Source organism: Puma concolor, chromosome C2 (assembly GCF_028749965.1).
Source record: "Puma concolor isolate L17-30 chromosome C2, mPumCon1.1.hap2, whole genome shotgun sequence".
Classification (NCBI taxonomy): domain Eukaryota; kingdom Metazoa; phylum Chordata; class Mammalia; order Carnivora; family Felidae; genus Puma; species Puma concolor.
In genome coordinates, this window is record NC_141675.1 from 10,631,059 (window position 1) to 10,657,437 (window position 26,379).

The 26,379-nt window shown below is 38.5% G+C and overlaps 1 protein-coding gene across 2 annotated transcripts in view; it reads left to right on the forward strand.

Annotated features, from left to right (window-relative positions):
• DYNC1LI1 (dynein cytoplasmic 1 light intermediate chain 1) overlaps positions 1 to 26,379 on the forward strand; it is a 44,187-nt gene that overhangs the window by 12,136 nt on the left and 5,672 nt on the right. Inside the window, exons 3-13 of one of the 2 annotated variants that reach the window (XR_015256011.1) lie at positions 8,993 to 9,109; positions 10,079 to 10,309; positions 12,904 to 13,073; positions 14,054 to 14,147; positions 16,745 to 16,880; positions 17,480 to 17,591; positions 19,793 to 19,852; positions 20,030 to 20,074; positions 20,749 to 20,869; positions 21,822 to 21,977; positions 24,772 to 25,573. Coding sequence is in view for 1 of the 2 variants with exons in the window: in XM_025913130.2 (XP_025768915.1) it covers positions 8,993 to 9,109; positions 10,079 to 10,309; positions 12,904 to 13,073; positions 14,054 to 14,147; positions 16,745 to 16,880; positions 17,480 to 17,591; positions 19,793 to 19,852; positions 20,030 to 20,074; positions 20,749 to 20,869; positions 21,822 to 21,977; positions 24,772 to 24,884 (1,355 nt within the window). In the remaining variant the exon portion in view is untranslated. Of the gene's footprint in view, positions 1 to 8,992; positions 9,110 to 10,078; positions 10,310 to 12,903; positions 13,074 to 14,053; positions 14,148 to 16,744; positions 16,881 to 17,479; positions 17,592 to 19,792; positions 19,853 to 20,029; positions 20,075 to 20,748; positions 20,870 to 21,821; positions 21,978 to 24,771; positions 25,712 to 26,379 lie in introns of those variants that run through there. The other variant, XM_025913130.2, reaches the window with a different exon arrangement.

A 26,379-nucleotide genomic window follows, 5' to 3' on the forward strand; every position in this document is an offset into this window, starting at 1 on the left:
GCCACCCAGGTGCCCCTGAATGCTTGCTTTTTTTAAATTCACTTTTTGATGCCCTCCATCCATAGCCCCACCCCCAACCCCGCCCCGTCCCACAACCACCAATCTGTTCTCTGTATCTATGAGCTTGAGGAGTTTGGGGTGTTTTTTTTGATTCCACATATAAGAGAGATTATACTGCATTTGTCTTTCTTTATCTGAATTATTTCACTTAGCATAATGCCCTCAAGGTCCATCTATGTTGTCACAAATGGCAGAATTTCATTCTTTCTTGTGGCTGAATAATATTGTGTGTGTGTATCTCAGATCTTCTTTTATCCATTCATCCATCAATGGATACTTAGGTTGTTCTCTTATCTTGGCTGTTATAAATAATGCTGCAGTGAACATAAGGGTACATGTATCTTTTCAAGTTAGTGTTTTCATTTTCTTTGGATAAATTTCCAAGAGTGGAGTTGCTGGATCATATGGTCAAAATACCAAAATTTTTAATTTTTTGAGGAACCTCATACTATTTTCCACAATGACTGTACCAATTTATTCTCCCACCAACAGGGCACAGGGGTTCCCTTTTCTCCACATCCTTGCCAACATTTGTTTTTTCTTATCTTTTTGATACTAGCCATTCTAACAGGTGTGAAGTGATATCCCATTGTGGTTTTGGTTTGCATTTTTTTTGATGACTAGTGATGTTGAGCATCTTTACATGTGCCTTTTGGGTCTTCTTTGGAGAAATGTCTGTTCATGTTTTCTGCCCATTTTGTTAACTATATTGTTTGGTTTTTTGCTAATTGAATTGTATGAATTCTTTATACATTTTGCATGTTAACCCCTTATGAGATATAGGCGTTGGAAATATTTTCTCCCATTCATTTGGTTGCCTTTTTATTTTGTTGATGGTTTCCTTTGTTGTGTAAAAACCTTTTAGTTTGATGTAGTCCCACTTGTTTATTTTTGCTTTTGTTGCTTTTGCTTTTAGAGTCAGATTAAAAAAAATAATAATTGCTGCGGCACCTGGGTGGCTTGTTAAGTGTCGGTTAAGTGTCTGACTTCAGCTTAGGTCACAATCTCACGGTTTGTGAGTTCGAGCCCCACGTCAGGCTCTGTGCTGACAGCTTAGAGCCTGGAGCCTGCTTCTAATTCTGTCTCTGTCTCTCTGCCCCTCCCCTACTCACTCTCTGCCTCTCTCTCATATATAAAACATAAGAAAAAAATTAAAAAAAAATAATTGCCAAGACCAATATCAAGGAGCTTACTGCCTGTGTTAACTTCTAGGAGCTTTATGGTTTCGGGTCTTATGTTCAGGTCTAACCCATTTTGAGTTAATGTCTGTATTTGGTATAAGATAGTGGTCCAGTTTCATTCTTCTGCATACGGCTGTCCAGTTTTTCCCAACATCATTTATTGAGGAGACTACCTTTTACCTATTGTATATTCTTGGCTCCTTTGTCATGTATTAATTGACTATATACACTTGGGTTTATATCTGGTTTCTCTATTCTGTTCCATTGATATATCTGTTTTTACGCCAATACCTTAACTGTTTTAATGACTGTAGCTTGTAATAGAGTTCAAAGTCAGGGAGCATGATGCCTTCAGCTTTGTTCTTCTTTCTCAAGATTCCTTTGGCTTATCCAGGGTCTTTTGTGGTTCCAGACAAATTTTAGGATTGTTTGTTCTATTTTTGTGAAAAATGCCACTGGAATTTTGATAGGGATTGCATTGAATCTGTAGATTGCTTTAGGTTTAAAGCCACATAGTCCCCATTGCCCTAATTGCCACTTTAAAGGTATATTAATTGCTTGGAGTTGAGTATGTAAATAGTTATTTTTCTTTTATTTCACTCTTCAAACTATTAGGTTACTGTTTTGTTTTCCAAAAATAACTTGGAATTCAGTGACTTTTGTTTCTTGAATGGTTTGGCCGGTAAAGATGGTTTTTAGATGTCTGTCAATGCCAAATAGAGGTATCCTGAATTTTAATATTTTTTTTTTAATTTTTTTTTCAACGTTTTTTATTTATTTTTGGGACAGAGAGAGACAGAGCATGAACGGGGGAGGGGCAGAGAGAGAGGGAGACACAGAATCGGAAATAGGCTCCAGGCTCCGAGCCATCAGCCCAGAGCCTGACGCAGGGCTCGAACTCACGGACCGCGAGATCGTGACCTGGCTGAAGTCGGACGCTTAACCGACTGTGCCACCCAGGCACCCCGTATTTTTTAATCCTTCTAATTGCATAATAGAATAAAGAGAAAGGGTTCATGATGGACTTTTTAGTAGTGTCAAACATCGTTCATCTTGGCTGGAGCAAGGCAGCTGAATACTGCCAGCTCCAATGACTAGAAAGCTTTTCTAAGTTTAGTGAAGGAGATATGTATTATGAGCTTACACAATTAATTGATGTGTTATTGTTGAGAGGTAACCACTTGAGTTTTATAGATACGAGTGAATAAATTATTGTAATAGATTGTGGGTAAAGGCCCAGGACAAGCTATTATACATGGGGTATAGTTATGAAAATAGAGACTATAGCCATGATTAAGAGATAATGAATATTGGTAAAGGATCTTCTGACTATATGGTGGGTGCTACACAGTGAATGTGTACCTCTCAAATGAATAAGTTGAAATTGTACCCCACAGGGCGATGGCATTAGGAGGTATGGTCTTTTATAGATGATTAGGTTATGAGGGCAGAGGCCTCATGAATGGAGCCCTCATAAAAGAGACACTATAATGCTCTCTTACCTCTTCTGACATGGGAGGACACAGAAGACAGCTGTTTACGAACCGGGAAACAAGCCCCCACTAGACACTAGATCTGCCAGTGCCTTGATCTTGAACTTCCTACCCTCCAGAACCGTAAGAAATAAATTGTGTTGTTTAAAAGGTACCTAACCTATGGTATTTTTGTTATAACAGCCCAAAGAGACTAAGACAACATGGTTTCTGTTTTTGTTGAACAAGCAGGGACAGTGCCTGTTAAGAATGGGATAATTTCGGGGTGCCTGGGTAGCTCAGTCAGTTAAGCAAGCGTTGGACTCTTGATTTCAGCTCAGTTCATGAGATCAAGCCCTGTGTCAGCGCAGAGCCTGCTTGGGATTCTTTCTTTCTCTCTCTGTCCCTACCCTCCTCATGCCCTCGCTCTCTGTCTCTCAAAATTTATTTTTAAAAACTTAAAAAAAAAAAAGAATAGGATAATTAAGTATCTTAAATGCAAGGGCTTTATATCCTGCTTACTGTTAAGAAAACTTGCTCAAAGAATATTTGTTGAATGAAGGGGACAGACTTGGCAGACTGACATTCCCCTGAAGGAAACCCATAAATGAGCTGACACATTACATTGAAGTGTCTTTAAGTGTGCAGTGTGTTTTTCGACTATGAGGAAGAGTGCTTAACCAGACTCGTGGAGGCAAAGAAAGCTTCCTAGAGGAAACTAAATGGAGACCGGAAGGATAAGCTGGGGTTCTCCCAGATGTGAGGGAAAGGGAAGAATATTCCAGAAAGAAGTGACAGCACTTGTGAAGACTCAGAGTTGGGAGACTGCACCCTGTCTGGCTCTGCAAGACCTGGAGCCTAGCATGTGGGTTGTGGGAAATGGAGATATGGGTTGTGGGATATGGGATATAGCGAGGAGCAGAAGAATTAAGTGGCTTTTGTAAGGAATATTGGGCTTTATTGCAAGGGCAGCAGGAAGGGGCGCCAGGGTGGCTCAGATGGTTAAGTGTCTGACCGGCTCAGGTCACGATTTCACAGTCCGTGAGTTCGAGCCCAGCATCGGGCTCTGTGCTGACAGCTCAGAGCCTGCAGTCTGCTTTGGATTCTCCCCCTCTCTCTGCACCTCCCCCCACTGTTGCGCGCTCTCTCTCTCTCTCTTAAAAATAAACATTAAAAAAAAATTTTTTTTTAAGGGCAGCAGGAGGACCCTGAGGGTTTTTTCTGACATCCTATGGAAATTCCAAGCGTGTTGGAGGAATTTTGAAGTGAATAGTTATATACCCAAACCTAGATTCTACCGTTAACATTTAACTGTATTTGCTTTATCACATAAATGTTTCACTGCTCCACCCTTTTTTATGCATTACAAAGTAAGTTCCTGATATTAGTTTACTTCACTCTAAATATTTGAGCTTTCGTATGTTATTAACTAGAATACCCTGAAGGGTCCTAAGAGGCAGAAGTGGCATGAGGAAATTGTTTCAGGAAGATCACTCAAGCAGCAGGATGGGGAATGGATTGGAGTGTGCTAAGAATTTAGTGAATGTTCACTTTTGAGTAGCATGTTTATATAGTGAGAAGACAACCAGGCAGAGGCCAGGGGTTAAATGCTTAAAGCTCTAAAAAGGGAGAAAAAGAAAAAAACGCTAACAAATAATGTGATTAGAAGATGTGTATAACAGTAGCACAAGACTACATCTTTGTAATATCAACAGCATTTTCACAGAACTAGAACATCGGTCCTAAAATTTATATGGAACCACAAAAGACCTCAAATAGCCAAAGTGGTCATGAAAAAGAAAACCAAAACTGGAGGTGCCACAGTTCCAGACTTCAACTTCTATTACAAGGCTGTAGTAATCAAAACAATATGATACTGGCACCAAAATAGACACATAGCTCAATGGAATAGAATAGAAAACCCAGAGATAAGCCCACAATTATCTGGTCAATCTTCAAGAAAGGAGGAAAAAATATACAAGGGGAAAATGACAGTCTCTTCAACAACTGGTATTGGGAAAACTGGACAGCTATCTGCAAACTGGACCACCTTCTTACACCATATGCAAAGTGGATTAGAGCCCTAAATGTGAGACCTGAAACCATAAAATTCCTAGAAGAGAGCACAGGCAGTAATTTCTTTAACAGCGTCTGTAGCAGCATTTTTCTAGATATGTCTCCTGAGACAAGGAAAGTAAAAGCAAAAATAAATGTCAAAATAAAAAGCTTCTACACAGTGAAGGATATCATCAAAACTAAAAGGCAGTCTATCAAATGGGAGAAGATCTTTGCAAATGAAATATCTGGTATTAGGGGACATCCAAGTATTGATGACCAGTTAGCAGTTCAGGAGAGGCTAAGGCTGGAAAGAAATCCATGGGTCACCAGATTATAGGGAGTATTGAAGTTGTCTTCAGAGCTTCTCCTGGAATTACATTCAGAAGGAGAAGAGTAGAAGGCTGAGGAAGGAACCCTGGATTGTACAAACGTTGGGTAGGGATGGAAGAGCAGCCTGCAAGGAAGACTCAGGACCAGCCACCTCAGAGGTTGAGTGGTAGAGTAGGAGAGGGCAATGTTCCTGAAGCAGTGACGAGAGAGAGCCTTCTCTGACTTCTGTGTCTTCCTCCTCCTCTCTCTGCCAGCTCCCAACCAAGTCTGCCTTGAGTACAGCTGTCCCCACCGCTATTACCCTTAGTTCAGGCCTCCCTCATTTCTTGCTAGGACTCCAGTAATACCGAGTTACCTAGTCTCCTAAACTCCTAAACTTACCAGTCTTCCATACTGTCGCCATAGAGGTCTTCCTAAAATACTTAACTACTGCCAGTGGCTCCCTGTTATCTTCAGGATAAAGTGTGACCTTCTCAGCCTGGCATAAGATGCCCTTCATGATCTGGCATTCTGTACTTGTTCTCACTTTCTGGCTTCTGTTCCCCTCACATCCTAACATTCTTCAAATTATCTGTCCTTTGTAGAAGGACAAACACTTTGCCTCCAGGCCTCTGTATATGCTTTCCTTACTTCCTGGGATGATTAGCTGTCCATGGCTCATTAATACTACAAGACTTGGCTATAGTGTTACCTGCCACCTCTACAAAGTCCTTTCTGACTTCCAGGCAAGACGAGGATATTCCCTTAGGGCTGGCCCCCTGGTTGTTGTGTATCTTCAGTATAGACCTAATGACAGTATCTTGAAATCATCTATTTGTTTTCCCTCTCCAGTTTGTCAGCCTCCTAGAGGACAGTGACTTTGACATAAGGATCTTTGTACTCCTGGTGCTTAATGTAGTAAATGTCTAATGGAGTGGTTCCTCAGAGTGTGGTCCCCACACTAGCAGCATCAGCAGCACTGGTTGCTCGTTAGAAATGCAGATTGTTGGACCCCACCCCAAACTTACTGAATCAGAAACCCAGGAGGGGAAGCCCAGCAATGTGTGTTTAATAAGCCCCCCGGTGAGTCTGGTACATTTTTGAGAACGATTAGTCCAGTGAAATGAATTGATAAAATTCAAATTAGCAATCAATATAACAAATTTTCTGCAGAAATTAAATGCCAGTGTTGGGTTTAATAGTAGAAGTATTTATATATTCTCTTTTTTACTGGTTAACTTTATTATTTCCATTTAAGCATGATGGATCATCATGGGTATAATCATTGGCATTATCATAGATATTACTATTTTCAATCCGGTCTGTTATTTTGACGGACCATTTTAATAGTACTGCAAAAATAGTGCTGAAAAAGAAGTACTCATTTAATGACAAGTTCTTCATTGCCTTTTTAAAATTTTTTTTTTTCAACATTTATTTATTTTTGGGACAGAGAGAGACAGAGCATGAACGGGGGAGGGGCAGAGAGAGAGGGAGACACAGAATCGGAAACAGGCTCCAGGCTCTGAGCCATCAGCCCAGAGCCTGACGTGGGGCTCGAACTCCCGGACCGCGAGATCGTGACCTGGCTGAAGTCGGACGCTTAACCGACTGCGCCACCCAGGCGCCCCTTTCATTGCCTTTTTAAGGTGACAGTTTTTGCTATGAAGTGTTGGAAAATAGTTCATAAAAAGAACCAGTCTTGCCAGTTCAGTTGAATATAGTATTATCTACTCTAGGATACTTTAAGTTTGACAGGTCTGTGTGTCTTGTCTCTGTTCTGTCTGCATTACTTGGCCTCAGCTTGTCACCAGTAGGATTATAAACACCTATGCAGAAGTGACTACTGCAGTCTGTGGCAACACTTAGATATAAAGATGGTCATTCAGAAGGTCCAAGACTTATATAGTTTTTTTAAGTTTAACATGAAAACAATTTTTAAATTTTCAAAGAACTCATGAATGTTCTCCAGGAATAAGTCCTTAGATCTAAGAAACTCACATTTGTGAGTACTAGTAACATGATACTGCTAATAACGAGACAAGTTCACGGGGCACCTGGGTGGCTCTGTCGGTTAAGCGTCCAACTTTGGCTCGGGTCATGATTTTGCTGTCCATGAGTTTGAGCCCCGCGTCGGGCTCTGTGCTGACAGCTGAGCCTGGAGCCTGCTTTGGATTCTGTGTCTCCTTCTCTCTCCCTGCCCCTCTCCAGCTCACACTCTGTTTCTCTCTCCGTCTCTCAAAAGTAAACGTTAAAAAAATTAAAAAAAAATAACTAAGTCCATGAGATGGTAATATGTAGTATTTAAATAGATTTATGATATTAAAAAATCTTCACCAAAACATCAAATAGTAACCAGCCTAGTTTTAAAGTCTTTAAACTTTTGTCAAGTTTAAGTCACATAATTTCTTGCTACTAATATTTCTATTAAGTCCTTTATTTTTTTATTTTTTTAAATGTTAATTTATTTTGAGAGAGAGTGAGAGAGGGCGTGCAAGCGGGGGAGGGGCAAAGAGAGAATCCCAAGCAGGCTCTGTGCTGTCAGTGCAGAACCCAACATGGGACTCAATCCCACGAACCATGAGATCATCATGTACCTGAGCTGAAATTGAGTCAGATGCTTAATCCGCTGAGCCACCCAGGCACCCTTTAGTTGTTTGTTTTAATTCCACTATCATTAACATAACAATGTTATATTAGTTTCGTGTGTACCATATACTGATTCAGCAGTTTTATACATTACTCAGTGCTTGTTACGATGCATGTACTCTTACTTCCATCACCTATTTCACCCATCCCCCACCTCCTCCCTTCTGGTAACCATCAGAACCATTTGTTCTCTGTGGTTAAGAGTCTGTTTTTTGGTTTGTCTCTCTGGTTTTTTTCTTTGCTCGTTTGTTTTCTTTCTTAAATTCCACGTGTGAATGAAATCATACAGTATTTGTCTATGACTTTTTTCACTTAGCATTATACTCCAGCCTCCATCCACGTTGTTGCAAATGGCAAGATTTCATTCCTTTTTATGGCTGAATTATATACATACACACCACATCTTTATCCATTCATCTATCGATGGTCACTTGAGCCACCTCCATAATTTGGCTATTGTAAATAATGCTGCAATAAACCTAAGGGTGCATGTATCCCTTTGAATTAGTGTTTTTGTATTTTGGGGTAAATACCCCATAGTGTGATTATTGGACGGTAGGGTAGTTCCATCTTAAGCTTTTGAGGAACCTCCATATTGTTTTCTACAATGGCTGTACCAGTTTGCATTCCCACCCACAGTGCATGAGGGTTACTTTTTTTCTACATCCTTACCAATACTTGCTGTTTCTTGTGTTTTTGCTATTAATATTTTTTCAGTCTACATTTTATTTTTGTCTGTTCTACGTTCCCTGTACCCTTATTCAGTTTACTACCTCTACCCCTCCCTTATTAATATTTCTTACGACTTCATGGTTTTGGTGAGGCTATAGCCACAATTCCCCGCCTGGTCAATTTTGATGCATCTTCCATCCTCCATGAGTGGGCCATGGGTGGGCACATGACCCAAACTGGGCCAGTTAAGAGTCTTTACCTGAGATTCTTCAGACTGAAAGCCAATGGAGAGAGTCTTTTGTTCCTTTTAGATTAAACTGGGATGACATAAAAGTTGAACTTCGTGAAAAATACCCACAGAGGAAACCATTTGTAATAGGATAGAACTAGACTTAAAAGGAAGGGCAGAGACACCAGGACAAAGAATCCAGGAGGGGAAGTCAGCATCTTCAACTTTATGGTTACCTAGATATCTTTCATCAAATTACCCTTTTGGTTGAAGCTAGTGCCAGTTGGGTTTTTCACTTGACACTAAAAAGCATCCTTAAATAATCCGTATTATAATGAAAAAGGATTGTCCTTTTTTTACAGGTGAAGATGGAGCTGGAAAAACAAGCTTAATAAGAAAAATTCAGGGAATAGAAGAGTATAAGAAAGGAAGAGGATTGGAATATTTGTACTTCAATGTTCATGATGAAGACCGAGACGGTGAGTGTCATTTGTATGTAAACCAAGTTTCCTGAGGCCTTTCTGAGGTTGCACTGCCTGCTCATTTTAGTCTTTGACTTTTCTTAATGTGTCCTCTTTTACTAGGAGTCCTGCTGTGTCATGACACTTATGTGTGGACATAACTTTTATTGGCTTGGGATTGGAATTCTTTTAGTGGTATTTTTTTAACATCTTAAGATATTCTGGGGGCGCCTGGGTGGCGCAGTCGGTTAAGCGTCCGACTTCAGCCAGGTCACGATCTCGCGGTCCGTGAGTTCGAGCCCCGCGTCGGGCTCTGGGCTGATGGCTCGGAGCCTGGAGCCTGTTTCCGATTCTGTGTCTCCCTCTCTCTCTGCCCCTCCCCCGTTCATGCTCTGTCTCTCTCTGTCCCAAAAATAAATAAAAAACGTTGAAAAAAAAATTTAAAATAAAAAAAAAAAGATATTCTGGTGTTCAGACTGTAGCTTCCTTGCCATCCTTCAAGAATCTCAATTTTTCAGTTCGTTTTCCCTCATATAGTGAAATAATAGTATCCTATGGTTGTTTTGCCAATCCCTTTTCACCTTCTCATTTTTGACACAAAAAATGTCATCTGCCTCCCAGCTTTTTTCAATCTGATCAGTTGTTCTTTTCTTGTATACATCACATGCCATCTCATTTTTGTGTATGACATCTTGTATGTGCATGGCTCTCTATGCTGATGGTAAGAATAGAAACATGTTATTCAGCCTGTGATTTGGGACTGAGAAACAAGAAGTAGAGGCTGCTGGTGTTTTGTGTTGGCAGTTAGATTATTTTCCTGAAAATTTGTTAGGCCTTTATTAAATTGATAGATGTGATCTAAGGAGTTGAACCTTGTCAAAGGAGCCATCCTTTGTGGAGATGCCCTAGAATACCAAGTAGTATTGTTAGTTGGATAATGACATAACTTAATCCAGTTGCCCTGGTAACTTTTTTTGTTTCTTATAGATCAAACAAGATGTAATGTATGGATCTTAGATGGAGACCTGTATCACAAGGGCCTCCTGAAATTTTCACTGGATGCCATTTCTCTGAAGGACACTCTAGTTATGCTGGTTGTTGATATGTCAAAGCCTTGGACTGCTTTGGATTCTTTACAGAAATGGGCAAGTGTTATTAGAGAACATATTGACAAGTTGAAAATTCCTCCTGAAGAAATGAAAGAAATGGAACAAAAGTGTGAGTAGTCTAGAAATACGAATATAGATTTCAAACACCTGATATCCTAGCTATTGTAATTGTTAGCAATTTTTGACTTTGAGTAAGATTCAATGAAGGAAACATAATGTGACTACTGTTTTTGAAATTTAATTTGATGTGCTAGGTTTTAATGTAGTTTTAAATTGGAAACCTGTACTATATATAATGGCAGACTCCTTAGTTAGAGGTGCCTTTTCTCCTTCGCCAAAGGGCCATAAATGTTCATTTGGGAAGTAGATTTTCAGGATTAAAAAGATTTGAATCTTTCATCAGCTATTTATTTTCAGCAGTTTCATTTCTTGGTAAATAAAGCACTCTTATCAACGTTGTCAACATGAAATGTGCCCCAAAAATGTTAACAACATAAATATAAAAATGTTAAACTGGTTTTATGATTTACAAAGTATATATTTTGTACATACCCATGTAAATTGGAAGTTTTCAGATAAATTATAACAAGGGTTATCTCTAACAAATTGTAAGTTAGTTGTCACAGTTCTTAATTTCATTGAGAGTTCTTCATTTGCCAATGCCTTTGCTTAAGAAAATATGCAGATGGAATCTGCTTTTCTTTGTTATTGTTGACTGATAATAATTTTTAGAAGAAGATTAACAGCTTACTGGAATTTATATGCAAGGAAATAGTAGAGACTTAGGAGAATCTGTGTCCTAAATTCCTGAAAAAGATGTCTAACTGCTTTTAATCTGTACCTCTCTTTCCCCGTGTGGCCATTGCCTATAGGTCTTTTTTTTTCCCCACTAAGTTTATACTATGGTGGTGGTTCTCAGTTTGTGGTCCCAGGACCAGCAGCATCAGTATCAGTACAGCTGGGAGTTTGTCAGAAATACACATTCGTGGGCCCCACCCCGGACTACTGAATCAGTTACTCTGGTATATGCTAAAAAAATCTAACACTGTTAGATTTCACCCTTTGATTTGACGGGTAATAGCTACCAGGTCTGCTAAGGTTGTATGCATGCCCCTGTGTTCTTGAAGGAACTGTACTCAACTATTCAAGGTTCCCTCTTCCTTGACCCCATGTAAGTTTAAGACCATTTTCTTCTTTATGATTCTGTGTAGAATTCCCTCATATACATGGGGTGCTTGGGGGCTCAGTCGGTTGAGCATCAGACTCTTGATTTGGGCTCAGATCATGATCCCACGGTCATGGGATCGAGCCTCGCGTTGGGCTCTGCACAAGCATGGAGCCTGCTTGAGATTTTCTCTCTCTCCCTCTGCCCCTCTCCCCTGCTCGTGCTCTCTCTCTCTCTCTCTCTCTCTCTCTCTAAAAAATAAAAATTAAGAAAAATTTAAAAAGAATTCCCTCATATACAGTTTTAATCCTATGCTGTGAATCATTTGTTTCCAGATTTGTTATTTTGCTTTTAAACATGGAAAGCAGCCTTATATAGAAATCCTGTATCACTGATTATTTCCTTGAGAATTCCTTAAAGAGTAATCACTGAGTCAGAGTATACATTGTTAAGGTTCTTAATACATTTACATTGAATTTTTGTTAAGTGAAGGTTGTGACAGTCTTGCAAATGAGTTCTAAAAATTTATCAGCGCTGGTAATATCATTAATTTTTACCAGGGTTACAGAATGAATATGGCCCAAGATTGTACCTAGGTGAAAAGGAGAAGACCTGAGTAAAGAGCTTTAGAGAAAGGAAAGTAATATTAGAAAGTCATCTAGGGGCGCCTGGGTGGCTCAGTCAGTTAAGCATCTGACTTCGGCTCAGGTCATGATCACATGGTCCGTGGGTTCAAGCCCCGCGTCGGGCTCTGTGCTGACAGCTCAGAGCCTGGACCCTGCTTTGGATTCTGTCTCCCTCTCTGCCCCTCCCCTGCTTGCGCTCTGTCTTTGTCTCTCAATAATAAACAAACATTAAAAAAAATTTTTTTTTTTTATTTTTTTATTTTTTTAATTTTTTTTTTTTTCGTTTATTTATTTTTGGGCCAGAGAGAGACAGAGCATGAACGGGCAAGGGGCAGAGAGAGAGGGAGACACAGAATCGGAAACAGGCTCCAGGCTCCGAGCCGTCAGCCCAGAGCCCGACGCGGGGCTCGAACTCGCGGACCGCGAGATCGTGACCTGGCTGAAGTCGGACGCTCAACCGACTGCGCCGCCCAGGCGCCCCTAAAAAAAATTTTTTTAATAAAAAAATAAAATAAAGTCATCTAGGTCTTTTAAATTGTGGAGCACCCCCCACACACATGCACACCCATTTTTTTATCCTTTCAGTGACCTTTGTGAATTAGAGAATATAGAGAGGCAAAGCTAGAGTGTGACTTGCCCAAAGTAATTTGCCCAGACAGAACCAGCTTACATTGAACCCTACTCTTTGGAGCCTACTCAGTTGTTGTACTCTGCCTGCTCATAATTAATGTGAGTCTGGTGTTTCTGTTCTGTCTTTGAAACAGATTTCTCAAACCCTTCTTGTTTCTTCTCTTACATAACACTAAATACAAACTCTCATAAAATACGTATTTAGATTATGGCAGAAAAAGCTACCTGCTGAAATAAAGCAATTTCTAAACCATGTATTAAATTATTTACTTTGATTTTCAGTGATTAGAGACTTCCAAGAATATGTAGAGCCGGGAGAAGATTTTCCAGCCTCTCCTCAGAGAAGAAATACCGGGTCACAGGAAGATAAAGACGACAGTGTGGTTTTACCTCTGGGTGCGGACACACTTACACATAACTTGGGCATCCCAGTACTAGTAGTTTGCACAAAGGTTAGCTTCCTTCCTAGAGATTCTACTACTGGTATTAACCGTGGATGAACAACCATTTTGTTTTCCAGCCTTCTTTCGGAGTTGGCACATTAGCTTTCCTAGATAATTTTTCTTAACAAATAGAAATAATAGTTTAAAATATGGAATGATAATCACATGTTGATTTTGTGATCTTAATCATAGTGCCTTTGAAAGAAAATGTTACTTCACATACTCTGCTTGTGATTGAATTTCATATTCTTAATTTCAATTAGACTTCGTTGTACAGTAAGTTGAGTAGAAATAATACAGGTAAGATGATAACTTCACTATTAATTTTTATAAAATATTTTTACACATTAAATTGTGATACACTGATATCCTAATATCAGAAGATTATGTACTTAAAATCAACTTCAATGTCTACCACCACTCATTATGTAAAGTCGATATGCAGTTATCAAGAGTTTTTTATTTATTTACTAAAGAGGTTGTGATAGGATTGCTATTATCAAAATTCTGTTAACTAGTTCTGTCACTTTATATACTTCATAATAAATCAAAGAGGGGAATAGGGAAATGTACAGACTCCCTGGATATAAAGAGTGTTTTATAGAACTAGAATAGATTTTCGATCTTAAAAACTTCGTTTAGGTCATAAGTAGTTGAGTCAGCAAGTATGGCATCCATTTGTTTGTCCTGTGAGTCTTCATTCTCTATGTACTAAAACTTTCTCTTTGGTATTTTTGCCACATTCAATATAACATGGACATTAATACTTTTTAAAGAAATAAAATGATTCCTTAGTCTTATCTCCACCTGAAAGAATCTTAGGAGTAATTGATGTTCTGATATTTTGATGGTCACTATATCAGTGTGATAGTTTTGTGATATTCCCCCACCCAAAACTGAACTATCTAAATCATTATATTTAACTTTGATTATTTAAAGTTAATGCTGTTATTATTGGGGTTTTTTTCTTTTAATTATTTTCTCCACAGTGTGATGCCATTAGTGTATTGGAGAAAGAACATGACTACAGAGATGAACATTTTGATTTTATTCAGTCACATATCCGGAAGTTTTGTTTACAGTGTATCCTTTTACTACATTGATTGGTGCAGTGTACCTTTCCTGTTTGTTTGCTTATTTCAGTTAAGGGAATTAAATTGATGGACTTCAGAAATTCCATAAGCTTTTTACCTCCTGCTCTGGTTAGGAATTTCATTTTAGCTCCCAAATCATTTATATCTGGGTATTTTGAGCTATAAAAGCAAGTGTTGAAATCTATTAACTTTGGTTTGCTGTGTTTTAAAGTACTGTGCTTAAGAAAAATAACTATTAGTCTTTTGTGGAAAATTCTAATGAACTGGCATTGGAAACATTCTGATTACAAAGCAGGATTCATTTATCGGGAGTGGCGGTGGGGTAAGATCAATATTCATGTTTGTGTTCTCATTTTTAATATGTTCAATGTGTTACCATCTCCACACATAGTCTAAAGCAGTGGTTTCTAAATCTAGCTGTGCCAGCTAAGGCTTGCTTAATTGGGACATTTCAGGGTGAGGCTGAACAATCTGTACTTTTGAAAAGCTTTCTGGGAGATTTTGATAATCACAAGGTTAGGAAACCTGTAAGGAATCTTGTCTAGGTTGCAAGGATTAGAGGAGCCACTGAATAACAGACACCAGCAAAAGAAGGATAAAATGAGGGTTGTACATGAATGCTTTTAGGAGAATTTGCTGTTGAAACTGTGGTCACAGCTTGCGTGCACTGAGGAGAGCTGTAAGGTCACTTGACACTGGCACTTTCCCCTCAGTCCTTTGTCTCTCCGCGGCCCTTTCTTTTCTCCTGTCACATAATGGTTGACTTGGGTTGAATTAAAGGGCATTTGTTTACATAAAGAGTCTTTTAAAAACTTTGTTATTGAAGATTAGCAAATTTAAGAAGTCGTAGTCTCTTTAAACATTTATTTAATGCTGTTCTTGAAAATATACATGCAGGTATGTAATCAGGAAGGAGACTGTCCACTAAAATAATCACAGACCTTTAGTAGAGCCCATTGATTTAAAAAAAAAAAGAGGCACTGGGTGGCTCAGTCAGTTGAGCATCGGACTTTGGCTCAGGTCATGATCTCATAGTTTCTGGGTTCAAGCCCTGCATTGGGCTCTGTGCTGACAGCTTAGAGCCTGGAGCCTGCTTCGGATGCTGTCTCTCTCTCTCTCTCTCTCTCTCTCTCTCTCTCTCTCTCTCTGCCCCTCCCCTGCTCATGCTCTGTCTCTCAAAAACAAACATTAAAAAAACAAATAATAAAAATTTAAAAATTCAAACTGTGAGAAATCACTTCAAGATAGTGAGGTGCATGTGTATGCACGCATGAAGGCAACAGTTCAAAATCATCTTAATTTTTTTAAATGTTAATTGCAATGCAAATTTTTGCATTCATAAATCGGTTCTCATGAGAGATCATTAATGAAAAGTTCACACAGTTAAGCTTTTACTTAAGGTTAGGATGTTTGTTTTTTTTTTTTTTTTTTCCAACGTTTATTTATTTTTGGGACAGAGAGAGACAGAGCATGAACAGGGGAGGGGCAGAGAGAGAGAGGGAGACACAGAATCGGAAACAGGCTCCAGGCTCTGAGCCATCAGCCCAGAGCCCGACGCGGGGCTCGAACTCACGGACCGCGAGATCGTGACCTGGCTGAAGTCGGACGCTTAACTGACTGCGCCACCCAGGCGCCCCAGGATGTTTGTTTCTACCAAGTTTTATGACAAGTCATTTTTAGCAGTACTATTAGATTCATGACCTTCGGTTCATGCACTAGAAAATACGAGTCTTCCAGTTCAGAAGTAGAAGTTCAACTATTCCCAGCATCTCCTCTTGGTCTAAGTTATCATCTCTCTTGGGGCACAGTGGCCGGTGTTAGAGCGTGGTCCTTAGCTGTGGCCATAGAATTTCTGATAGCCACTCTAACCATATCATCTGTCAGTAGTCACATTACCCCCTTTTCCACAGGCCTTTCTTGATCTTTGGATCTACTGTATCATTTGGATAAAAGGTCGAAGTTAGGGTCTGCTTTGATTAATACATCCTCGTGAGGTTGTATTACCTCAAATTTTGGTCATGAAATCTGTTTTCCTTGAGTCATTCCTGAAAGTTTCTTGGTGGTACCTATTGGTTCGTCTTTTCTCCTTAGTAGGTCTCCTGAACTTTGTCCCTAAAGTCCTAATTACCGGGACTAGTGAAAACCATAAGACACACTAGCACAAACCATCTTTTTGAAAAATGCAAGCCAAACAGTCGTTGATAAGTAATATCCATCCTTCGTGAAGTTTAGGAAGGTTAAAAACAAAACCAATACCTCTTCTCTTGCTTTAAATGCAGAGATAGTAGTAATGTCAATATTAATCAATTTACCTTTACTTTCTTGGCTTAAGGAGATATTTGCCCCCCTAAATCAAGTCGATTGTGTAAAGATTGTTTTATTTGCATTTTAGTCTGTATGTATTTTACACTTCAGAAATTTTTTTTTTATATACTTTTGAAATTCTTGACTACCGTATAATGTATCTCTGGGAGTTATTTTTGAAACTAATATGCATATAAATGCAAATGTTCAGCTGAGAACACAGAATTTTATGGCACCTGTTCATGGAGTTTGTCCAAAAATTTCTTTAATGGAATTATTCAGATGGTGCAGCACTTATTTACACTTCAGTAAAAGAAAACAAAAATATAGATTTAGTATATAAATATATCGTTCAGAAACTGTATGGATTTCCCTATAAGATTCCTGCTGTTGTTGTGGAAAAAGATGCAGTATTTATGTAAGTATACTTTTAAATATATTACTTTATCGTGTATTATTGCTGCAATTTGATGGTGAATCCTCGTGTTCAGTTTTGAGGTGAAACCAGTAGACCTTTCCATGATGAGTAGATGAGAATTTGTTCCTAGATTGTTTTATTTATAACCCATCTTGATCTATTTATCTTTGCCTTTGAGAATTACTGCTGGCCTGAGTCTTTTCCGAAGGCTTTGCTATTATATATAGCTAAACTGTTGAGTGCATATGTCAATATACTTACTTACTCTTTGATTGGTTTTGATAAGTAAAGGAGCCAGTATATAATCTAGACATCCTTTTAAAAAGTTCTGTGAATACATTGAGAGAGAATAATAATTAAGCAGCCCCCCCCCCCCAAAAAAAAAAACAGCAACAAAACTGCGTTTTTAAAATCAGGAAGATGGAGAACCTTTTTAGGTAAAAAGTAGTAAACTATAGCTTGAGCATGACAATAAAAAGCCAATTAATTTTTCATAATTGGTCAGATTTGTTCCCTTTAATATCATGGATTTAATGAATGACTATATATGTATATATATATTTGCATGCTTGAGATTTGTCATGTGCATTTCTTTCCAGCCCAGCAGGGTGGGATAACGATAAGAAAATAGGAATATTACATGAAAATTTTCAAACATTGAAAGCAGAAGATAATTTTGAAGACATTATAACCAAACCACCTGTCCGAAAGGTAACAGTTTTAGTATAAAGTCTCAATATTTAGCCTTTTAAACCAAAGGGGGGAGTCCGTAATTTTAAGATTATAGATAGAAAGGTAAGGGGGTCCTTTCCTATCAAGAGGGTTTCTAAGTATAATGTGGGTGTTTCTAATGTTCAGTTCAAAATAAAGATCTGTGTTATCAAAACATAAATCAGCTATTCAGTTACAGAATTCTTACTGAGCCTTTGGCATATTAAAAATACTAGTGCAGGGGCGCCTGGGTGGCGCAGTCGGTTAAGCGTCCGACTTCAGCCAGGTCACTATCTCATGGTCCGGGAGTTCGAGCCCCGCGTCAGGCTCTGGGCTGATGGCTCAGAGCCTGGAGCCTGTTTCCGATTCTGTGTCTCCCTCTCTCTCTCTGCCCCTCCCCTGTTCATGCTCTGTCTCTCTCTGTCCCAAAAATAAATAAACGTTGAAAAAAAAAATTAAAAAAAAAAATACTAGTGCAGATTCCACATTCTAATGGAAATCATGGATTGGTGTGAGTAGTGAGTATATGGATCTTGAAAAGTTTGAATAGGTTGATGCTGTGAGCCTCCAACCTAGAACGCAGCCAGAAGTCGAGCAAACATTGGTAGGATAACTTTATTAGCTTCTATTTGTTGAGGCAGTTATGGGATCTTCTCTGTAGCCATTAGTTACCTGTGCTAGCCCACAACTGTCCAGGAGTTTCTGGCTTAGTCTTAACTGTTACATGTCATTTGTATGACTATTAAATCTGCTTCCAGAAAGTACTTTCTTTCACATATTTTGATTTCATGTGAAGCAATATGTGATGTTCTATACTTAGATATTACAGGTGTTTCTGGAAAGTTGTATAAAAACAAGTGTTTACTTACAGTATTTCTCAGTGACTTACTTGGACATGCTTCAGGAAAAATAATTTTGATTTAATATATAATGAGATTCTTTCTTAAAAGTCCAAGTATTGATATTGAGTATCTGTCTTCTCTTTGTGGGTAATTAGAAATAAGAAAAGTAATGATAAATGAAAAATCAATTGGCATGGTATTTAGTTTGAATGTCTATTAAAAGAAATGCCCACATCAAGGTGGGGGAAAAAAGCAACGGTTTTTCCCATTCTCTCTTTGACCAACAGAATTGTGCTGTAAGTTGTTTTTATTCACCCCACAAATATTTACTGAGCCACTGTTGAGGTACGAGGTGCCAAATGGCATGCGATAGTAAATCCATGCACCTGTCAGTTCTCAAGTGCTGATAAGTCCTGTGGCAGTAAAGCCAAGTAAGGGGAGAGGGAGTGAGAGCAGTGGGGTGGGGAAGCGAGCTGTTGTGGGAAGTTTAGGGAATGTCTCTGATAAGAGGGGAGAATGCTGTGTACAAAGGAAGCAGAAAGTGCACGTGCCTCAAGGCAGGAGTGGGTGAGGAGGGCAGAGAGGCTGGAAAAGAGTGAAGAGGAGGGCCAGAGTGGTAGGAGGTGGGAAGCAGTGTTAGGATCTTGTAGGGTCTTCTCATTTGGCTGGAGTCAGGACTTTGGATTTCATTCTGAGTGGGATGCGATCGGAGGTGGGGGTTGAGCAGAGGAGTGATGTAATCTGCTTAACCTTTTGAAAGGATCACTCTGCTGGGTGGAAAATAGACCATGGTATGCATTGTATAGAAATAGTAGAAGGCAGGAGATACTTGCTGCTGCTTTTTGCGTAATTATTCAGCAGGTAGAAAAGTCATTATGTTTTTGTTTCAGAGAAACCAGGGGCAAGTTGCTTTTCACTCAACTGGGATATTAGTGACCCTCTTAAAACACCAAACTGTTGGTTAGCATATTTTATAAGCATGATTAACATGCCTATGACTCTAAGGTTGTGCTGTCCTGATATAGTAGCTACTAGTCACGTATGGCCTTTAAATACATATTAGGTGAAACTAAATAAAATTAGAATTTCAGTACCTCCGTCACAGCCACATTTGAAGTGCTCAGTAGCTGCAGGTAACTGGTGGCTACATTGGACAGCACAGAGACAGGAACATTCTTACTGTTGCAGGTAGTTACTGGCCAGCTGCACTGTAGGGGCTGGGGCAGGGCAGCTCACTCGTGTAAATGTAGGTAACGTTTATACTGAATTTTTTTTAAATTAGTCTAATCTAGAGAGTATGTGATTAATGATTTTAGCATAACATGTTAGACTTGCTCATTTATGCATTGCTCATTTCAGTTTGTACATGAGAAGGAAATTGTGGCAGAAGATGACCAAGTGTTTCTTATGAAGCTACAGGTAGGTATGAAATTACATCAGAAGCAGATTTAGTATGGTTAATGGGTAAACTGTTCATTATATATGTGTGTGTGTATATATGTGTGTGTGTGTGTGTGTGTATATATATATATATTTTTTTTTAAATACAGCAATACATGCTGAATGCCTAACCTAGAACTCTTTTGTGTTTTTTAGTCCCTTTTAGCAAAGCAACCACCAACTGCAGCTGGAAGGCCTGTGGTCAGTATTACAGATTTGGACAAAATTACTAAAGTGCAGTACATTCTTGGTTTGGCTTTTTTTTTTTTTTTCTTAATCGTATACATGTCTCATATGGGTGTGCTTTGATATAAACTTGAGTTAAGAATTCTCCTAGAATTTGTGAAATTCTAAAGGATAAACTGCACTCCTTTTTAGAATATTTAAATCATAAAGAAGTATTTTGCGGTGTTTGTCACGCACCAGTTACTGAGTGTGGAACCATTTCTATGTGTTATTTTATAAATTGTCACCACCGCCCTGTGAGGCAGGTACTGCCAGCCCCATCTTGCAGGTGGGGAAATGGAGGCTTTGGAGGATGTTACAGCTTACCTGAGATTTTACAGCTGGTAGCATGCAAGTCCAGACTGGAATCCAGATCTGACTCCCAAGCTTATACTCATAACCACACCCCGTTATTGAATACATTCTTTTTGCATGGAAGGGGAATTTGTATTCTAAAATGTGGTAGGTCTCTGGTATTTTCTGATCCTGAGGACACAATTACTAAACATTTTTGGCAATGGCTTGCCATGTAAAAGTACAGTAGTGCAGATGGGGGACAGTTAAAAAGTAATTTCATTTTATAATAATAACTTTGGTGAAGTTGGAAGTTTCAGGTTTTTAGAATTACAGCTTTCCTAATTTTTACATAGGATGCCTCACCAAGAGTCCCAGGAGGCTCCCCTCGGACACCAAATCGATCTGTGTCGTCCAATGTTGCCAGCGTGTCGCCCATCCCTGCTGGGTCAAAAAAAATCGATCCAAACATGAAAGGTACATTTCTCTCTTTTCTTGGAGAAAACAGCACAGTGTATTTTACACTAAAAAAAAATCTACCTAGATTCCTACCTTTTCCGTAACTGTTTTCATTTTTGTGCAGTAGCTTCTAATCTTTGTTGTATAATCTCATAGTCATTCAGACTGCAAACTGTTTATTTTATAGTGTAGCCTTAATATATCCAATCTATGAGGTAAGCTTTATGAAAGTTTTGTGTTACATTTAATCCTTCTCCTATGATAGGTCATCAAAGAAATCCGTATGTTAATAGGTTATTTGCAATCGACATAAACAAAAAACGATATACATGAAAGTTATTTCAATAGAAATAATTGCCGTAAGTGGGATTAGCAGGTCAGAGTTTGTACATTTTTGTGCCTTTGGTAATGTTTTTCAAATGGCTTATTTACATATCATCAACATTGAGTGTTGCAGTTTTGCCACAACCTAATCAGTCAGCATTCTTTAAATACTAGTAAGAGCTTTTCCCCTAGTGTTTCTTTTCTATTTGTATTTCTCTCCTGTGAATTATTTCTTGTTATCCTGTACTCACTTATCTCTTGGAACTTCTGCTGGTTTTCATACAGGATTAAGTAGCTTTTTGTAACACTTGAGGCAAATATTTCTCAACAGTTACACTTTGGAAGAACCGGTTTCAAAAGGGAGGTATAGTAGCATCTAACATCTGTTTTAAATGTTTTTGGTTGTTTTCTTTTTTAAATAATGTTCTAATTTTTCATCATTATCTTCTACTCTTAAAATTTACTCATATTTTGTTTTTATGGAAATGGATAGGAGATAAGTTATCCAGGCTCAAAAGAACAAACTAGACTTGAATTTGGAACACATTTAAGTATTCATTGCTTTCTGTGTGTGATTACTATAATAAAAATTTATAGAAGAATCTAATGTTTTGAGTGAAAGGGTTTTCGTTTGTGTTTTTTATAGCTGGAGCTACAAGTGAAGGTGTCCTGGCAAATTTCTTCAATAGTTTGCTGAGTAAAAAGACTGGTTCTCCGGGAGGCCCTGGTGTTGGCAGTGGTAGCCCTGGAGGTGGGGCTGGAGGTGGAAGCAGTGGTTTACCACCATCCGCCAAAAAATCAGGTATACTTATGTAGACCTTTTATTTTTCTTTAATAGCTTTATTGAGATATAACTATATACCATGAGATTAACTCCTTTGATGTGCAAACCATCATCATAATCTAATTTTAAAACATTTTAATCTCCCGAAAAAGAAACCTCCTGCCTTTTTGCAGTAACTTCTTTTTTCTCTCAACATCCCCAGTCCTAGGCAACCACTGATCTGCTTTCTGTATTTGTGGGTTTGCCTGTCTGGAGATTTCATATAAATGGAGTCATACAGTACGTGCCTTGTTTAATGTTTTCAATAACGTGTTCCAAGTCCATCCATATTGTAGCAGGTATCATTATTGCGTTTCTTTTTATCACTGAATAAAATTCCATTGTATGGATATGCCACATTTTATGTGTCCACTCGTCAGTTGATGGACATTAGATTGTTTCCATTTTTGGCCATTATAAATTTTTTTTTTTAATGTTTATTTATTTTTGAGACAGAGAGAGACAGAACATGAACGGGGGAGGGTCAGAGAGAGAGGGAGATACAGAATCTGAAGCAGCCTCCGGGCTCCAAGCTGTCAGCACCGAGCCTGATGCGGGGCTCGCACTCACGGTCCGCGAGATCATGACATGAGCTGAAGTCGGACGCTTAACTGACTGAGCCATCCAGGCGCCCCAATTTTTGGCCATTATAAATAGTACTACTGTGAACGTGGGTTTTTGGCACATGTTTGACAAATGACATATGTTTTCATCTCTCTTGGGAATATATCCAGAAGTAGAATTATTGGGTCATATGGTAATTCTACATTTAAGTTTTTGAAGAACTGCCAAAGTGTTTTTGCAAAACGCTGCACCATTTTATATTTCCAGCAGTGGGAAATGAGGGTCCTAATTTCTCCACATGCTCTACAACATTTGTTATTGTCCATCTTTTTGATTAGAGCCATCCTAGTGGCTGTGAAGTCCTATCTCATGGTAGTTTTGATTTGCGTATCCTTAATGGAGAATGATGTTGAGAATCTTTTCATGTGTTTATTGACCATTTGTAGTTCTTCTTTGGAGAAATGTTTATGCAAACCCTTTGCCCATTTTTAACTTGGGTTATTTGTCTTTTTATATTTGAGTTTTAAGTGCTGTTTTTATATTGTGTTTACTAGACCCTTACCAGGTATGGGGTTTGCAAAATTTTTCTCCCATCGTGTTGGTTGTTCTTTCACTTCTCAATGGTGTGGTGTCCTCTGAAGCGCAGAAGTTTTTAATTTTGATGAAGTCCAGTTTATTTTTCTTTTGTTGCTTGTGTAACTGCTCTTTAAACACTTTTTAGGGGCACCTGGGTGGCTTAGTCGGTTAAGCAACCAACTCTTGATTTCAGCTCAGGTCATGATCTGGTGGTTTGTGAGATGGAGCCCCCACATCCAGCTCCTGGCTTATGGCACAGGGCCTGCTTGGGATTCTCTCTGTCCCTTGCTCTCTGCCTCTCCCCTGCATGTGTGCTCTTTCTCTCTCTCTCTCTCAAAAGAAACATTTTTTAAAAAAAACAGGGGCGCCTGGGTGGCGCAGTCGGTTAAGCGTCCGACTTCAGCCAGGTCACGATCTCGCGGTCCGTGAGTTCGAGCCCCGCGTCAGGCTCTGGGCTGATGGCTCGGAGCCTGGAGCCTGTTTCCGATTCTGTGTCTCCCTCTCTCTGCCCTCCCCCATTCATGCTCTGTCTCTCTCTGTCCCAAAAATAAATAAACGTTGAAAAAAAAAAATTTTTTTTAAAAAACAGACTTTTTAACCCATTCTCCTTTTTTTTTTTTCATTTTTTCAACGTTTTTATTTATTTTTGGGACAGAGAGAGACAGAGCATGAACAGGGGAGGGGCAGAGAGAGAGGGAGACACAGAATCGGAAACAGGCTCCAGGCTCTGAGCCATCAGCCCAGAGCCTGACGCGGGGCTCGAACTCCCGGACCGCGAGATCGTGACCTGGCTGAAGTCGGACGCTTAACCGACTGCGCCACCCAGGCGCCCCAACCCATTCTCCTTTTTAATCCCATCTTGCCATCCTTTCCACAAATACCATTGTACAGCTACCATTTTTTGGAACCTTTTACAGGTTTCTGGGTATAAACTGAATTTCTTCTTGGCTTTTCCCACTGCCAATGTAAAAAGATTAAGCTTTCTCAAGACTGCTGATTTAGTTACCACTCATTCATCTTCTTTCTACATTCCAAAATTTTGTTGCTGTTTTCTGTTTTACTGTTCTTATTGCCCTGTGCCTTTTTAAAAGACGTTTTTGTGAAATTAAATGATAGGTACTAGTTTTATTTGCATTTGGTAACAGACCCTATAATTTAAAATGAGGGGATTTAGGGGTGCCTAGGTGACTCTGTCAGTTAAGCATCTTTTTTTTTTTTTTTTTTTTTTTTTTTTTAGTTTATTTTGAGAGAGAGCCAGACAGACACAGAGAGAGATCATGAGCAGGGGAGGGGCAGAGAGAGAGAATCTCAAGCAGGCCCTACACATCAGCACACAGCCTGACATGAGGCTCAAACCCACATACCTGCTTGGGATCCTCTCTCTGCCTCTCTCTATTTCTCTCTCTCTCTCTCAAAATAAGTAAATAAACTTAAAAAAAAATTTTTTTAATAAATAATAAATAAAATGAGGTGATTTTTTTTGAGGGGATTTATTTTTAAATTAAGGATATTTATATAACTTAGCATGCTGGGTAAAGTTAATGAAACCATTGGCAGTTTTTAAATGAAGAAATATTGGTGTAAAAGATACTTTGACTTCTATCTAAATCTTGTTTCTTGTCATTCAATGTAGGCCAGAAGCCTGTCCTATCAGATGTTCATGCGGAACTAGACAGAATTGCACGCAAACCAGTTACAGTTTCCCCTACAACACCTACATCTCCTACGGAAGGAGAAGCTTCTTGAAGATACCAAATAAAGCCATTTATTCAGTTTTCTGGGATAATGTAAACTTGCCTCTGCCTTCTCCTTCAAAAGTGGAATTAGGGAACTGGAGTGCTTTTTCAGATGGACTAAATTTCTTTTTTTTTTTTATTTTTATTTGTGGTTGCCCGTTTTTTATAAAAGGAAGCTATACAGAAGAAAAATTATTCTACATTATGTAGGATTGCTGTTTGCATTGCCACTTTGCATAAGGAAATAATTTTGGATTTTGAAAAACTCAAAATTTATAGATCTGAAATACAGCCACATGATCATACTCTAAAGGCTATTTAAAACATGGGAGGGTTTAGGAAAAGGCAGAAAATAATATGCTTTGGGCATTTGACTGACTTGGAAGTCCAAACTTATTTTAGTTAAGACTATTAAAATCATTTGAAAAATTATGTGTTAGTTTTGCTGGAAAAGAGAAAATGATCAATTGTCAGATTTTCCACACCAACGTAAATATACCACCACACATGGAATATGCTGAGAAAACTATCAGATAGCATTTTATACACTAGTCATTGTTTCAATCCATGATCCTGTAAGTTGTCATCAAAATGGGATTTTAAAATATTGGCCAAGATTCATTCTTTAACTGAGAAGAAAGAAAGCACACTGCCTAAATGCATAAAAGAAAAATGCAGAGGTTATTAAAATGTAAAGAGGTAACAGTCTTTGGATTTGTTTATCTATATCTGTATTGATATATAGATATAGATATATATATGGCTCTGCCTTAATATACCCCTTTTTTGTTTGTGACTTTCAACTGTAATCAGTTAATAAAGTATTTATTCTCTGCATTCAGGTTCAAATAACTTGTTGCATTCTCTTATATATAATTTGTATTTATCAGACCATGAATAAGATTCATTAGTATTTTAAGGTGTTTGACTTTATAGGGTTATTAAGCATTCTGATCTTTGTAAGAGACAAGTGAATACGTAAGATTCCTTAAGTTTCCTTAAGTTGGGAGTTTACCTTGATCAACACGTCTTCCCCAGAAGCATGTCTTGAACTACAGAATCTTATGTCAGCATTTCTGGTAGATAAAAATATAGCCTTTTATCATTATTTATTGGGCAGAAGCTGTTTAAAAGCTTGGCGAATGCACTAACACGTAGCTCCTCTCTTACAGGTGAGAACACCTGTTGTTAGTAGTTCCACCTGAATTTTCAATACTGTTTTTAAATGCTAGTTGTAGAACCTTCATAAGAACAATTTGACTTCTTACTGAAGTTCACCTAAAGAACATACGTACATTGAACTTACTGAATCATTACAGATAACTGGGAAAAAATGGCTACTGCCCTTATATTGGCCTTCATTATTACTTTAAAATATATATTCCAAAGATTTTTTTTCAGCAAAAATGTTTCAGGACAACATCCCTACTATCTAACATAATCCTTTCATTAGGAGTTTAAAACCTTTACTTTTAAATAGTATTTGGCTCCTAATAGTTGAATAT